This window comes from Miniopterus schreibersii, assembly GCF_964146895.1.
Source record: "Miniopterus schreibersii genome assembly, chromosome: 6".
In the NCBI taxonomy this organism is placed as follows: Eukaryota; Metazoa; Chordata; class Mammalia; order Chiroptera; family Miniopteridae; genus Miniopterus; species Miniopterus schreibersii.
In genome coordinates this window covers 86,706,016-86,719,427 of record NC_138107.1, presented here as the reverse complement: position 1 = coordinate 86,719,427, position 13,412 = coordinate 86,706,016, and the positions used below count along the sequence as shown (strand labels likewise).

At 47.5% G+C, this 13,412-nt stretch overlaps 1 protein-coding gene across 1 annotated transcript in view; it reads right to left on the bottom strand.

Annotated features, from left to right (window-relative positions):
* FNDC1 (fibronectin type III domain containing 1) overlaps window positions 1-13,412 on the bottom strand; it is a 68,020-nt gene that overhangs the window by 33,969 nt on the left and 20,639 nt on the right. The window contains exons 2-7 of the mRNA XM_081141244.1: window positions 11,876-12,070; window positions 9,524-9,610; window positions 9,023-9,091; window positions 4,815-5,021; window positions 2,714-2,812; window positions 1,055-1,172 (exon numbers count right to left, since the gene is read on the bottom strand). Coding sequence (XP_080997370.1) covers window positions 1,055-1,172; window positions 2,714-2,812; window positions 4,815-5,021; window positions 9,023-9,091; window positions 9,524-9,610; window positions 11,876-12,070 — 775 coding nt within the window. The remainder of the gene's footprint in view (window positions 1-1,054; window positions 1,173-2,713; window positions 2,813-4,814; window positions 5,022-9,022; window positions 9,092-9,523; window positions 9,611-11,875; window positions 12,071-13,412) is intronic.

Sequence of the window (13,412 nt, the reverse complement as noted above, 5' to 3'; positions counted from 1 at the left end):
AGTATATATATTATATATATTTCTCAGCACTGTATCTCATTCATTTTTTAAAGTGCTTTTCCTGGTTGCAGATAGGTTCAAAAATTAATATGTAATGACTAGGCCACCAGATCTATGGCTGTCTCTTGGCTGTATAAATTAAGTCACTTAACATAAACTTTTGATGACTGTTTTAATCTAGCACTAGCTAGAAATAGTGTTCATTTCTAGCCTTTTTAACACAAAAATTATTTTAACCTTATTTTTTTTAAATATATTTTTATTGATTTCAGAGAGAGGAAGGGAGAGGGAGAGAGAGAAACATCAATGATGAGAGAGAGTCATTGATTGGCTGCCTCCTGCACACACACACACCCCCATGGGGATCGAGCCCACAACCTAGGCACGTGCTCTGACCAGGAATCAAACTGTGACCTCCTGGGTCATAGGTCAATGCTCAACCACTGAACCACACCGGCTGGGCTAGTTTAACCTTAGGATTGGCTTTTCTTCTGCCTATTGCAAAGCAATATAAATGCCAGAATAGCACCACATCATGGCTTAAGGAAAAATATTCATTTGTTATGCGCAATTGAGCTGCACGTGAAGCAGTCTGGTGCTTGACAGCTGTCTAAAGGGGAACTGCCAAGTGCTAGGGTTAGACGAATGCCCACCACTCTGCCTAAGACCCTTCCTGCTGCCACTCTGCATGGGTAACAGAAAGAAGGGCAAGACTCCTCCTCGGATGGGCCTGTATCCTCTGCACGTGAACAGAGCATTAATGAGGCAAAGCAGATGCAAATAGGGGCGAAGAAAGAAAGGGGATCATGGACGTTTGCAGACACAGGATAAAGCTGAGCAAGGGAGATGTGAGGGTCCACTGTGTGCATCACACACGGCGTCCTGGAAGCACCTGATCTGTGGGACACGGGTAACCACATCCAGGGTTAGCTGGATCGCCACTGCACAGTCTAGTGTTCAGCTATAAAATATGTCAGAAAATAAAATCATTCGAGTAAATACACATCTCTCAAGGCCAGAAAACCCACATCTCTCATGCATACGAAAGAGGTACCTGGAAGCGACAACTTTCTTCTGTTTTTCCACAACAGGATCCACCCAGGCCACCAGCACAGACTGGGAAGACATAACCCGGACGTTGATGTCCTCAGGCACGTCCAGCTCTCCCTCTTCTGAAATGACATGGGGCGCGTGGGAGGCTGTCCCTGACAATAGGTTCCTCCCTAGCTCTTCGGGCCTTCAGAGTTTATTATTCACCCAGGACAGTTTTTACATTGCTTATGCTTAATGCAGATGAAATGAAATAAATACCAAGTTAAGCAATTATTTGATTATGTAGGAAAACCCAAATCTCCACTCACCCTTCTCCAACATAGTCTAGGAAATAGGCAGTTTGCTTGCAAAGCTGCCCAACCCAATGGGCATGGAGCACAGTACAAAAGGGAGGCTGAGCCTTGGTCAGAGACACCCCAATAACTCAGTGTTTTCTCGGTATGCAATGTGAGTTTCTGGAAAATGATAAGAGTTTTTACAGGAAGCAAAACTTTAAGGGAAGAAAAGCTCAGGTCGGCATTTCCTCAGTGATCGTGGCAGGAAGTGAAAATCCTGGTGCAAACAGCACGGACCACGTGAGCTCAGTGTCCTCACATTCGGAAGCGTGAGATTCCAAGACAAATTATAGGAGAGTTCAGGCTGCGATTTCCAACAGAAGATGTCGCAGACACAAAGCTTACAGGTTCTGTTCAGTCTCTACCATAAACTGAAACGCACAAGACGACTTTAGTTTTGCTTTTGAGTTTCTTGGGCTCTTTTGGGTGTTTTTGTTTTGTTTGATTTGTTTTTTTCTTTTCAACTTTCAGGGACCCTGTCTGTGGCTGTAACTACCAGTAGGGGAAGGTGGAAATATTCAGCCTGTTAGAAGAGTGATATAGGGACTTCTAGAGCAGCAATTAATGACTAATAAAGGTGAAGTATCATGTGCATGGGCCTTGTTATACAATGTAAACAATTATAGTGATAAATATAAAGTTATATAACATAATAATGGATAATATGCAATATAAAATTATAATTAACAAATAAATTATAACTTCATGAAGATAATTATACTATAGATTGTCTCTTTCAGTAAGGCACATGATCCAGGAAAGGTATATGTAATTTGTCAGTATACGAGTAATATAAAAAATATCTGTAAATAGATGTGGGAAAAGTATCCCTTGGCATGGGACCAGTGATCTGGTGATCAGCCTGCCACTGCTGCATCTTTTCTTACTCTGCTCAATGCCACTGTTACTCAAGCTTAACTGAAATAGTTTGACTGCAGTCCTGCATGTCGCCCTGTCCACTCTCCTCTCTCCCTCTCTTTCCCTCTCTCTCCCCCTCTCCCTCTTTTTCTCTTCATACCCTATCACCGGGGCAAGTTTCTGCATCGATCAAACTGTGCCCTTAAATGGAATAAATGTTTGGCTGCTCTTATTATGACAAATCTATTGCACAGCGAAGACATTAAAAATACACAGAGAAATATATTTCGTCACAAGAATACTCTGTCCTCTGAGTATAAAAGAAACACACTTGTAACCAAGTCCACCCCACTGTTTCCTTTACACTCAAGAAAATCCATGGATGCGTCACCCAGCCGGCATCACTTGGAAGCGGCACTGAGTTCACCCTAGACCGTGGTGGACCAGGTGCACCCTTAGAAACCTACCTGAAACCTTCCGTTTCGTGAGGGCGGCCCTGTAGACTGGCTGACTCTGCCCCCGGGAGTTCAGGGACTGCAGGGAGACCACATACACCGACTCGGAGGCTGTGGACCAATGGGCGGGCGGTGAGGCTTTGCGGTGGTTTTCCCTGAACACATCCCTCTGTCTTCCCAGCTCATCCCTCCCTCCTTCCCAGCCCATCATCCTGGGGCATTCCCTCTTCTTCCAGACAACTAAAGATGAGACCAAGCATGGGGACTAAACAGAAGAAAGCACTATTGTGTTAGGATATGTGGAGGTGATTTTACCTGTCATTACTGAAAAACGGGTTTCTCTCTCATCGGCATCAAAGAAAGATGAGCAGGGTTTTAAAAGAATGGAATCGCATATTGACCACATAGGGTCCCCAATTTCCTTTTGTTTCTAAAATAGAGACGAGGGGTGACTCTGTTTTTATCTGTCATCAAAAAGAAGGGAGAGGAGACAAGAACAGCCACTGTGCCAGATCAGCGGCCCCGGGGGGATACGTGCCCTTTGAAACCAAAACCCAAGGAGAACCCTCCAAGCAAAGGCTCTGAGGATTTGCTAGGAGCACATGACACTCTTAAATGTACCCTTCACTTCCGATTGTTCTTTCCCTTAGTTCCCCGCCTCCCCATCTCCCAAATTGTACGTTGGCCCCACGAGTATCTAACTTAACCTAAACTTGAATACTTTATTTGGAAAAAGTAACAATGATGAAATAAAATGAATAACTCTCTCAAGTACTCTGCCATCATAGATTCTGAGACCCGTGAAACCTGGGTTATCTTCCAATTCAACCTTCTTAGTTTACAAATAAGGGCATGAAGCCGTGAAAATGGATTGCCGCGTGATCTTCCCTGACGCCTGACTCCGGGCTCTGCTGCCCGAGCTTCCTGCAGCAGCCTGAATCCACGCAGGAGACAGCCTGAGGAATCTAGTGTGGGGAAAACCTAAGGCAACTAGCGGAGGGCACGCTAAGGTCCTAAACTAAACTCCCAACCGGGAGCTCTTGCTTCAGGAGCCCCCGGTGTTCACGGGCAGTGGGAAAGAAGTCTCCCGTCTGTGCAGCAGCTTGTCCAAACAGGAAGGGAGGCCCGTGTTCACAGCCCTCACACGGAGCCCTGTGTGCGTAAAGCAAACGTCTGCAGGCTCATCATTCGGGGGAAGGGGGCGCGCCTGTCCACCTGCCCTCTCCAGACCCCGCAGGGGCACCTCCCACCCGGGCGGGAGAAAGGTGCTCAGGCTCAGGCTCTCGCATCTCACTCGCAGACGCTTCTGAATGTGTTTTATGAAAGGGACGAATCAGGCTGCAACACTGCACTCAGAGCATCCAACTCAACTGAACAGGAGACCCCCTTCAGACCCGTTCCTTCCTTGCTGCCACTGACACGAGACGCGCCCGGAGTCATCACAGGAAGAAGGCTGCCACTTATCCTCACGGCCCAGGGACAGGCATAAATAGCTAAACCTGAAGGGCAGCGGCCAACATTTACCAGGAACCACCAAGAGCCCGGCCCGAGTGGCTCACTTGGCTGAGCATTGTCCCAGGCACCGAGAGGTTGCTGGATCGCTGCCCGGTCAGGGCACATGCCCGGGTTGCAGGTTCGATCCCTTGTCAGGGCACATCCGGAAGGCAACCGATTGACATTTCTCTCTCACATCACTGTCCAGGCCTGTCCAACAAGGCAGCAAAGCTGAGGCCTTGACCCAAGCTGCCTGGTTTGCAGGCTTCCTCCTTGGCCCCACATTTCATCTCTTGGGGACCTAAGACAAAGCTTAAAGAGCAAAACGGTGAAAGCAGAGGCAAGATGCAAAAAGCATTAGCTCCTGTCCCACGTCCAGAAAAGTGGCGCGACTCAAGGGACCCGTTGGTGCTGTAGATCCAGGGAGCAGCTGACAGGCGCTGGAAGGTGGCCTTGTCCTGCTGCTGACTGAAGGGTGGAGGCACAGGAGACAGGGCAGAGAAATAACAGCGGATGATTATAATACCTGGGAGATAAACACTGTCAGGAACCAGCTTCTAAATACTGAAATGACGGGAAAGATCACCAACTGCCGAGCTCCAGCGCGCGTGACACTCACCCAGCTTCTGAATCTCGTGCGTGCGCTCATCTCTCGTCAGTGGGACGTAGTTCATCTTCCGGCCGCTCTCCCCGTAGCCCAGAAGGAAACCCCGTGATCTGCGTGGACTCTTGGCTCCAGACAGGCGCGGCGCCTTCCACGCAACGGACAGCCGGTCGTCTGAGGAGCGGACCCGGACGCGCAAGGGCTTGTTGGGGACGTCCTTTTCTTAAAGAGGACACGACACAGACAGTTAATCAGGACCCCGGGCCCCGCAGCCGCTGCGTCACGTCTGTCCAGAGACCGAGCCGCAGCAGTGCGCAGTTGGAGAGGGGTGAAGGTGGACTGCCCCAGCCAGAACACAGGCAGGCCGTGTGCCCTGCTGTCCCCACTCTGAGCCTGAGTTCCCTGTCCCCAGCACGGGCCAGGCCCAGCGCCGACGGGCCAGCGGCCGAGGCGGGGTAGCGAGCGCCACCCGCCTGTCCGCCGAGGGCGCCTCGGGGCAGCTCAGACGCACAGTCCCCGCGCCATGAGCGAGTGAGCCACACTCCTTTCTTCCACATGCCAGCGTCGGCGACGCTTATTCTAACGCCGCGCCTTCCTCTCAGCACCACCCCAGCACTTTAACTGGTGACTGAGTTTCTGTGTGACATTGGGGCAGGCCCGGCTCCTTAACAGTGAGGAGGGAGGGAGGCTCATTTCTTTATCTGGGCACAGTGTCTCTCAGAATGTCACCAACCTTCATCATCTGTTGGATCCCTACCAGCTCTAAGGCATGTGACTAACATCCTCACTGTAACACAACGCCCCATGTACAGACAGAGAAAGTGAGGCTCAGAGAGGCTAAGGGAGAACTTGGCAGCTGGACAGGTGGGCACGGGCTGGTGTTGGAGCCACGTCTGTAGCCCTGCAGCCCCGGGTCCCTCTGTGTTGCTCTTTGGCAGAGTTGGTGTCACCAGCCGCCACACTGGCATAGCATGTGCCTGCTCTGGACCAAGGTCCCCCTGGTGCCTCAGACACCTCTGGCAAAGGATCTGGTCTGTGGCACCTGGGATCACAGTCCAAATTCATGCCATGGGCCACCACTTATAGGAAATGCCGACTAAGTTCCCTAGGGCCTGGAGCTCCTCGGGGGACGTCAGTTCACGTGTCCTGTCAGACCCACACGGCACTCGTCACCTGACTTGTGTTCATGTTCCAGTGCCCCAACATAGGACCATCTGAGGAAGAACCCGACCTCTGACAGCTCTGCATCACTCAGCACCCAGCTCAGCTCCATACACACTGCCCCTGCCAGGGTGCAAGTGAAGGAAGGAGCCTCCAAATGCATTTCCGCTAAACAAACATTTATTGAGCACGTGCTGTGTGCTTGTCCCAGGCTCTGAGAGGCAGACATGAGTACATCTAATGACCTGTCCTTGAGGGGCTCACTGTCCAGGCCATGAACCAGAACCAGTTTTGCTCTGCAAATTGCACACTTAATAAAACTTAAAATTGCACAAGAAAATAATGCTGGAGACGTTAATTCCCCACTGGCCACGGACTTGAATTAAACTACTCTGTGAAGAGAGGACAGTCTTTGATTCATAATTTGGCACACAGCAGCCCCCAAATCTGGCTCTGAGGCAGTGTTATTAAAACTACATATGCTTTGGGCTGAATTTTGCACACACACCCAAAACTCATGTGTTGAAGTCCTAACTCTATTAGCTCAGCATGTGACTGTATTTAGAGATTGGGCATTTTAAGGGGTGATTAAGTGAAATGGGGCCATTAGGAGGGGGGCCTTAAATCCAATCTGACAGGTGTTCTTATAAGAAGAGGAAACTTGGACACATAAAGAGGCACCAAGGATGTGTGCTCACAGGACAGGCCGTCTGAGGACATAGAATGAAGGTGGGCATCTGTGAGGCTAATAGAGAGGCCCCAGGAGAAGTCACACCAGCTGACACCTTGATCTTGGACTTTCGGCTTCCAAACCGAGAAGATAAATTTCTATTATTGAAGTCGCCCAGTCCACGGTCTTTTGTCATGGCAGCCCAGCAAACTAACACAGGGCACACGCATTGCCTTGGCTTGCGCGCTCACTGCCTGTCTTTCACGCTAGAGTACAGTCTTCGTCAAGGTGACCCCCGTGCACTTGAGTCGTCATGTGCCTCCAGCACCTGGACCTGTGCCCGGAAAGCTGCAGGTGCTGAGCGAGTGAACAGTTAAAGTCCTGTCTTTACAGACAGTGAGGTCAAGGTGGTCTCCGCCAGCAAAAGGCGGCCTTCTGGGACTTGAACGGAAGCCACTGTTTTGGAATGGATTTTCCTCTGGTTTCAAATAAAACGCGGGAGGAACATGCGGTGTTAAGTCAAAGCATTAAAGCAAACGCTTGGGGCCTTACACCAGGTGCTGATACCAACGTCTATGTTTTGGGACAAATCCATGAAGATACCACTCCTCACAACAATAGCAAAGTATATTTTCCCAGCTTCTTAAAAAATATAGATGCATGTTGGTCCCTAACTGATCACTTCTCACACATTATTTAACAATAAAATGTAATTTTTTCTGGAGCACTGTAACCAAGTCTATGCATTCTTTTTTCTTTTTTAATTGGCTTTATATCATATGCTGCAAATGGTTTGAGCCAGCAATTTCCTCCAGTATCTTTTTTATCATAACGTACAACAAGTGCAGTGTCGTGTATCATGGCAGAGTGCTCTTTAGCAGCCAGGGCCTATGAAGGCTTCTGCAGAGAGAGATTAAGTTGCTTTCACAGTGCACAAAACCAATTCCAAGTCAGAGCATGACTTTCTGATCCCCGACACCCAGGGTTCCTGCAACACGTGTTTACTCAGGAAGGTCACACACACGCACGTTTCTGTTAAGGAAGACACACAAAATTAATTCCTGTTCTAAAACTACTGCCATTCAAAAAAAACTTACCAGGAAGATTAAAAAAATGAAATAGTCATTTAAAATACAAAACGTAAGATTCAGATGCAAGGCACAGTCCATCTGTCAGTAAAAGGCTTGTGCGTCTTTGTGAATGTTTACATGTGTGTCTTCAGGGGTAGACAGCGTCTGAAATAAGCCTCCTCTCCTGCTTTGCACACTGCCTAGGTGTGCTGCCTGCTCGACTGTTTTGCCATCAGTGTCGTCCAAGGTTTGCTCCTAGCCTCCTGCTCGTCTCTCCAAATTCTTGTGCTCTCATGTGCTCTCTACTTCAACTCTCACTCTACAGCATGACTCCCAAGTCCATGTCTACCCCTGAGCTCTCTTCCGACTTTCATCCCCTCATCTCCCGTCACCTACAGGCATCTCCATCACAACGCCCCACGCTCACCTTAAGTCCAATGTACTTGAAGAATAGACCACCTTTCCTCCAAAGTCAGTTTCCTTTTCTGTTTTGTTTCCCCCCCACCACCTCCTTTTTCATATAAAAGGACTTTGAACGCTGCCTACACCCATTAAATCTGATCTGAGAAGCAGGTTAGAATCATTGGTTTCAACGTACTCACCTTCCTCTCAACAGTAACACAAGATCAATGTACATTAAAAACATGGCTCATGAAAATAAAACACAGCTCCTCTCCCTACTGCCTTGGGATAGTAGCCAACACACTCTAAAATAACTGCATTTGTTTTTGCATTATTTTTTCACCATTAATTAAATATATTCAAGGAATACACAGAAATGTCAACACGTCTCTCAACAAGTAAAACAACATGATTAGACAACATCAACATCCAAATGATAAAAGATACATATATACAAATACGGAGCAGAGATGGAAGGCAGGTCATCTAATGTATCACCCAACAGCCCACGGTTTTAAGAAAATAAAGACTTGAGGCAACGTATTAGCCAATAAAAGCCACCGTTTGGTGGGTCCCATTTGTTCATGTCATCCACAGGTAACAGAGCTGCAAAATCGTCATCAGGCCAGGACTGCCATCTCGGCCACCATATTTGCCTGTTAACAGCACACAGAATCCCCAGATGAAGACACAGACACGTCCCCACACCAGAACATGAGAGAAATGGTGAGAAATGACCGACACTGGCTGCAGGCTGGTCCGTCAGGTGCACGGCAGATTGACCAACACTGTGTGGCGTGTGCGTTAGTTTAGCGATGGGGACTGGATGAAGGTTTGTGAGCACATGTGTGTGACAGAAACACAACCCCCTTGCGGGATGGTGCTTCAGTGAGGACATGAACCAAATGAGCACATAGTACCTGTTACTGTTTCATTAAATGATCCTGGACCCTTAATGGGGAAACCACCAATCTCGATCCATTCACCTCCTGAATTAGGAAAATGCAACCTGATAGTTAGAAACGAGGGCTGGAGGATGCTCCACATTTCAGAGCACCCCAACTTATCTCTAAGTGGTCTTTTCAACAAGCTTGAAAGGGATTGACTGCCTCGGGCCATTTTGGTGACTCAGCCCCTAAGCTTTATGGATAGTACAACTTTTTTAGTCTTTTGTACATGGCTTACTCTAGTGAGCATTCAAAAATTTAGGACAAAACACTAATAACCCGCATTAAATGACTAAAAGAAGGGATACATCTCTCCTACTTTGCAGTCTTTCGGCTTTCTCTACAATTCTAATTTTTTTTTTATCGGGAACTCTTCAGTGATTATAAACTTGTATTGACCTGTAGAAATAAGGAGGGATGTTTCTCCTAAACTAAGTACCTAAGATACAGCCTCCGACTCCAGGTGAGACTTACCAGGCAGGCTTTCAGCTCTGTAAACGGGACGGCTCACTCCACTGTGGTTTTCTGCAGTAACCAGCACAAAGTACACTACCCCCGGCTCTGAAACACACGGTTCATATCAAGCCACTGTTTCAAATCTCCAAGAACGACAGTTTGATTCACTAGCTGTCTTCCTTATGCCAGTTACAACCAAATATAAACATTTCAATTGAGTGATTAATCTAACTTCAGCTTTCTCTTTCTTTTTTAAAATCAAAATACTAACATTTCTCATGCAACTGGAATACACCTGACCAAGAACACAACATTTATTTAGTAGAAAGTACATGGGATGTGAAATCAACCTGGGTTTGTGAATAGTCAACAAAAAGACCTCTAAGCTTTTTAATGTGAAATCAACGTAGGGAATAGGAACGCATTGTCCACTAAATGGATGTTTTAACCTACAGTGTCCGTCACTACAAACAATATTTCCCCATGAAGGCTCCCAATAGAAGTCTTCAAAAAGTAATTAGAAAATGTCAACATCACTCATAAAATTTAGCACATGGGGAACCTTCACTGCAATCAATAAAACATCATGAAATTTTCTCATTTTCACAAGAAAACATTCCCCTTACTATGTCTGCATGTTGCCTTCTCCTATTTCAACAAATATCTGGAAAAGTATTTCCTGGAATCTTGGAAATGCTAATCTTGAAAGAATCGGGCTTCAATTTATGACTCGAATATAGGGCTCAAGGTCAAATAGTGGTGTCCTTGGCTGAGCTCCTGACGTCGTTGGGATGGGAAAGGAAACCAAGAGGCCCGGTTATGGCGTGCGTGTGCCCTGAATTTGCTGCTGTGAAAAGCTAAACTCTAGTGGGCTGGTTTTCCTCAGAATGAGTTATTATCTTAAGAAATGTAAGTGCAGATGCCAGAGATGAGAGTTGGCAGGCATTTGAGGGGACAAACGTTGGAGAGGTTAGAGTTGGTTCTATCAAAGGCAATGATGCTGAGTGCATTCCTCAAAGTGAGGCGCGGTCCCCTAACAAACTTCAGTTCTCAAGCCAGAGGCGCAGAGACGCAGCCACAGGCCAATATCGTCTGCGACACCTGCGGTGCTCAAGACTGGTCTGACTTCTGCCTGACCACAGCTGGGCCTGGTGGCATCTAGGGTTTGGCATGACCTGCAATGCTAACTGGGAAATGCTTCAGGTTCAGACAGAATGTAAAATTATGCTTCACCAGGCACCTTCCCTCTTCATTCCGAGCTCATTTGTGTTTCAGAGAAATTTAATCCATGTCTCTGCCTCCCGCTGAGCTAACTCATCAGAGCGGCTTGGGAGACGAGCTGTTCCGTGAGCCCTCAGCCTCTCCTGCATGTGTTTCTTCTCTGTGGCAGTCGTAGCCGCCCAAGCTTTGAACAAGCAAACGTGACCCTGCGCGTGCCTTTGTCCATAGAGCCTCCATCTAACCCCATAGTTGGACTCTGTGGGGCCGTAGGGGTGGAGATTCGGGAAAATGTATGTTTAGCTGGAACCATGAGGAAGGGACTCTGACCCCCTTATCTCCCTTCTGTGCACTTTCTGCCCTGATACCCAGAAAGCCTAATATTGCAGCTCAGAGACGGAAAAGGAACATGTGGCAGACTGTGGCAGGAAACTGAGGAGCACTGTCGATTCTGATCCACTGAAGGAAGGCAGCAAAACCCTAACGTGGCTTGGGGAGGCCTGGATGTCACACATGCTGACGTCTGTCACTTCCTTATGATCCTCTTAGGGTTGGACCATGAGATGACTGGAGAGTAAACGGGAGTTGCAGGCTCCTGGGATCAAAGGAGCAGAAGACAGAGGACCCGCAAGAGGCAACCCAAAGCCCAAGTTCAAAGCCACCTACACCTGCACTTACACAACAGTGAACTTAGGCAAAATTTAAAATGCTCCAAACTTCCAGAATGAAACTGCATGAGGAGAAATGTTACATCTTGGAACCAGAGGTGGGTGAGCATACACACCCCACACGCCTTTACAGGGACCTACTTACTACCTGAGTAATCCCTAATTATTAAACGGTTCATAAATGAGAAATCTCCAGATTAGACTTCAAAGTTGTCCGGTGGTCAAGTGTCTATGTCTCATAAAAATTGTTTCTGACATCAGTTTGGAGAGAGGTCCAGGAACACTGGAGTTCCGGTGCAGGACAGGAAAGCCCCCTGGCAGGATGAAGGCTGTTACATAACAGATTCCTGACCTTGGCTTCCCGCTGCCCAGGAACCACGTGAGCCTGGCCACGCTCTGTCTCACATAGTCACCCTGAGAATGGAACCGAGAACGTAGGTGCACAGTGAGTTCTGAGTGGGAAAAAGACCAGGGCGTCACTTACCCACATCCTCAATAAGGAAGGACTGTGTCTCCGCAGTCACCTTGATGTACTTAAGACTTTTCAGTGACTTCCCATAGGCAATGTTGTAATGCTCCACGGGCCTACTGGTAGCATCTTTGGGTGGGTCCCACGTGACTTTCAGGCCCGTTTTAGTGGACAGCAGTTTCACGTGCCTTGGCTTCAGTGGGTGGTCAGCTATGCAAACAGTGCAACTATCAACTTAAGGGAACGGCAGATGGGAAAGCGAATTCTTTCCAGTGTTCTCTGACATGGTTAGCAAAAGAGCAAATGGCGTTTAATCGGATCCTGAAGACTAAGCGCAGGCACGTTTGGACATCATTACAGAGTGACAGCAGAGCAAACACAGGAAACCCACAGCCTTTCCGTGTTCTGGGTGACTGTGGGTGGTAAGTTTAAACCCAAAGTGAAACAAATCGAAATAAACTCTAGGGCTGCTCGGGCTTGATTATGGAGCCTTGCTGGGCAAGAATAACGAATCGGTAATTTGACATCTCCAGAGGCATTTTATGTATTAAATAAGTTTTTTGCATGGCACAGTTATATAATTTTTACATCACCTCTGAATAGAACACAAAACTCTCATGATCAGGAAGAATCTCCATTGATCCGAAACAAGAGGCAGAAGCGTTCGCTTCCACAGAGAGAACAAGCCAGAATCATCAACGCATTAGGTAACCTCTGGTTTATCTGCAGGTAGCTAATTAAAATGTCTCCCCGTTTTGTCACAGACGAAGAAAAGTTATTAAGAAGCACACTTACATTTTTATCTTCAGTTATGAGGTTCTAAAAAAGTATTCTTGATTTTCAAAAATAACCACAATGAAACATAACATGTAACTGGTGTTGCAAAGTCACACAACATAAATATATAGGAAACGGTCACACAACAGTCACATTTGGGGCAAAGTGGGATCTGAAACCTGTTATTCAACCATGCAAGGCATTCTCAGGGGTAGGAGGGAGTAAAGAAACCCAGAGCCCTTTAAACTTAGAAACATTGAAAAAAATGAATTTGGACGCTCGTGGAAGGAGAAAGGGAAGAGCGAGTGTTTTGTGATGGCACATAGATGGTTAGTATGTGATTTCAATACTGGATGAGATTCTGCACAGAGTAAGTACGGCTGATTCGAATACCCATCACTTTTCCCCCAACAGCCCAGCTGCCTCTAGAGGAAAACACTAGAAAAGGAAAGAATGCCTGTGACCCTCCCTGCCAGGGAAACGCAAGGAAAAAAAATTTTAAAGCATGGAAATGATGATTTCCAAGCATCAGGGAAAGGAAGTCCACTGTGGAGACAAAAGTGCAATGTCAGGCCATGGGCATGGGTAGAAATCCATGAGTTCCCTCCCCAGCTTCAGAGGCGAGGCTCCTGTAGACGGCGACGGGAGAGGTCGCAGTCCAGGAAACCCACTGCCGGCCAGGCATGTGGTTAAGGAGACCGTGACGACAGCATGCCAGTGAACTGGGCAAGGCGGCCATCGTGGCGACTCCCCAGGCGCTCGCATTGACCCTTCC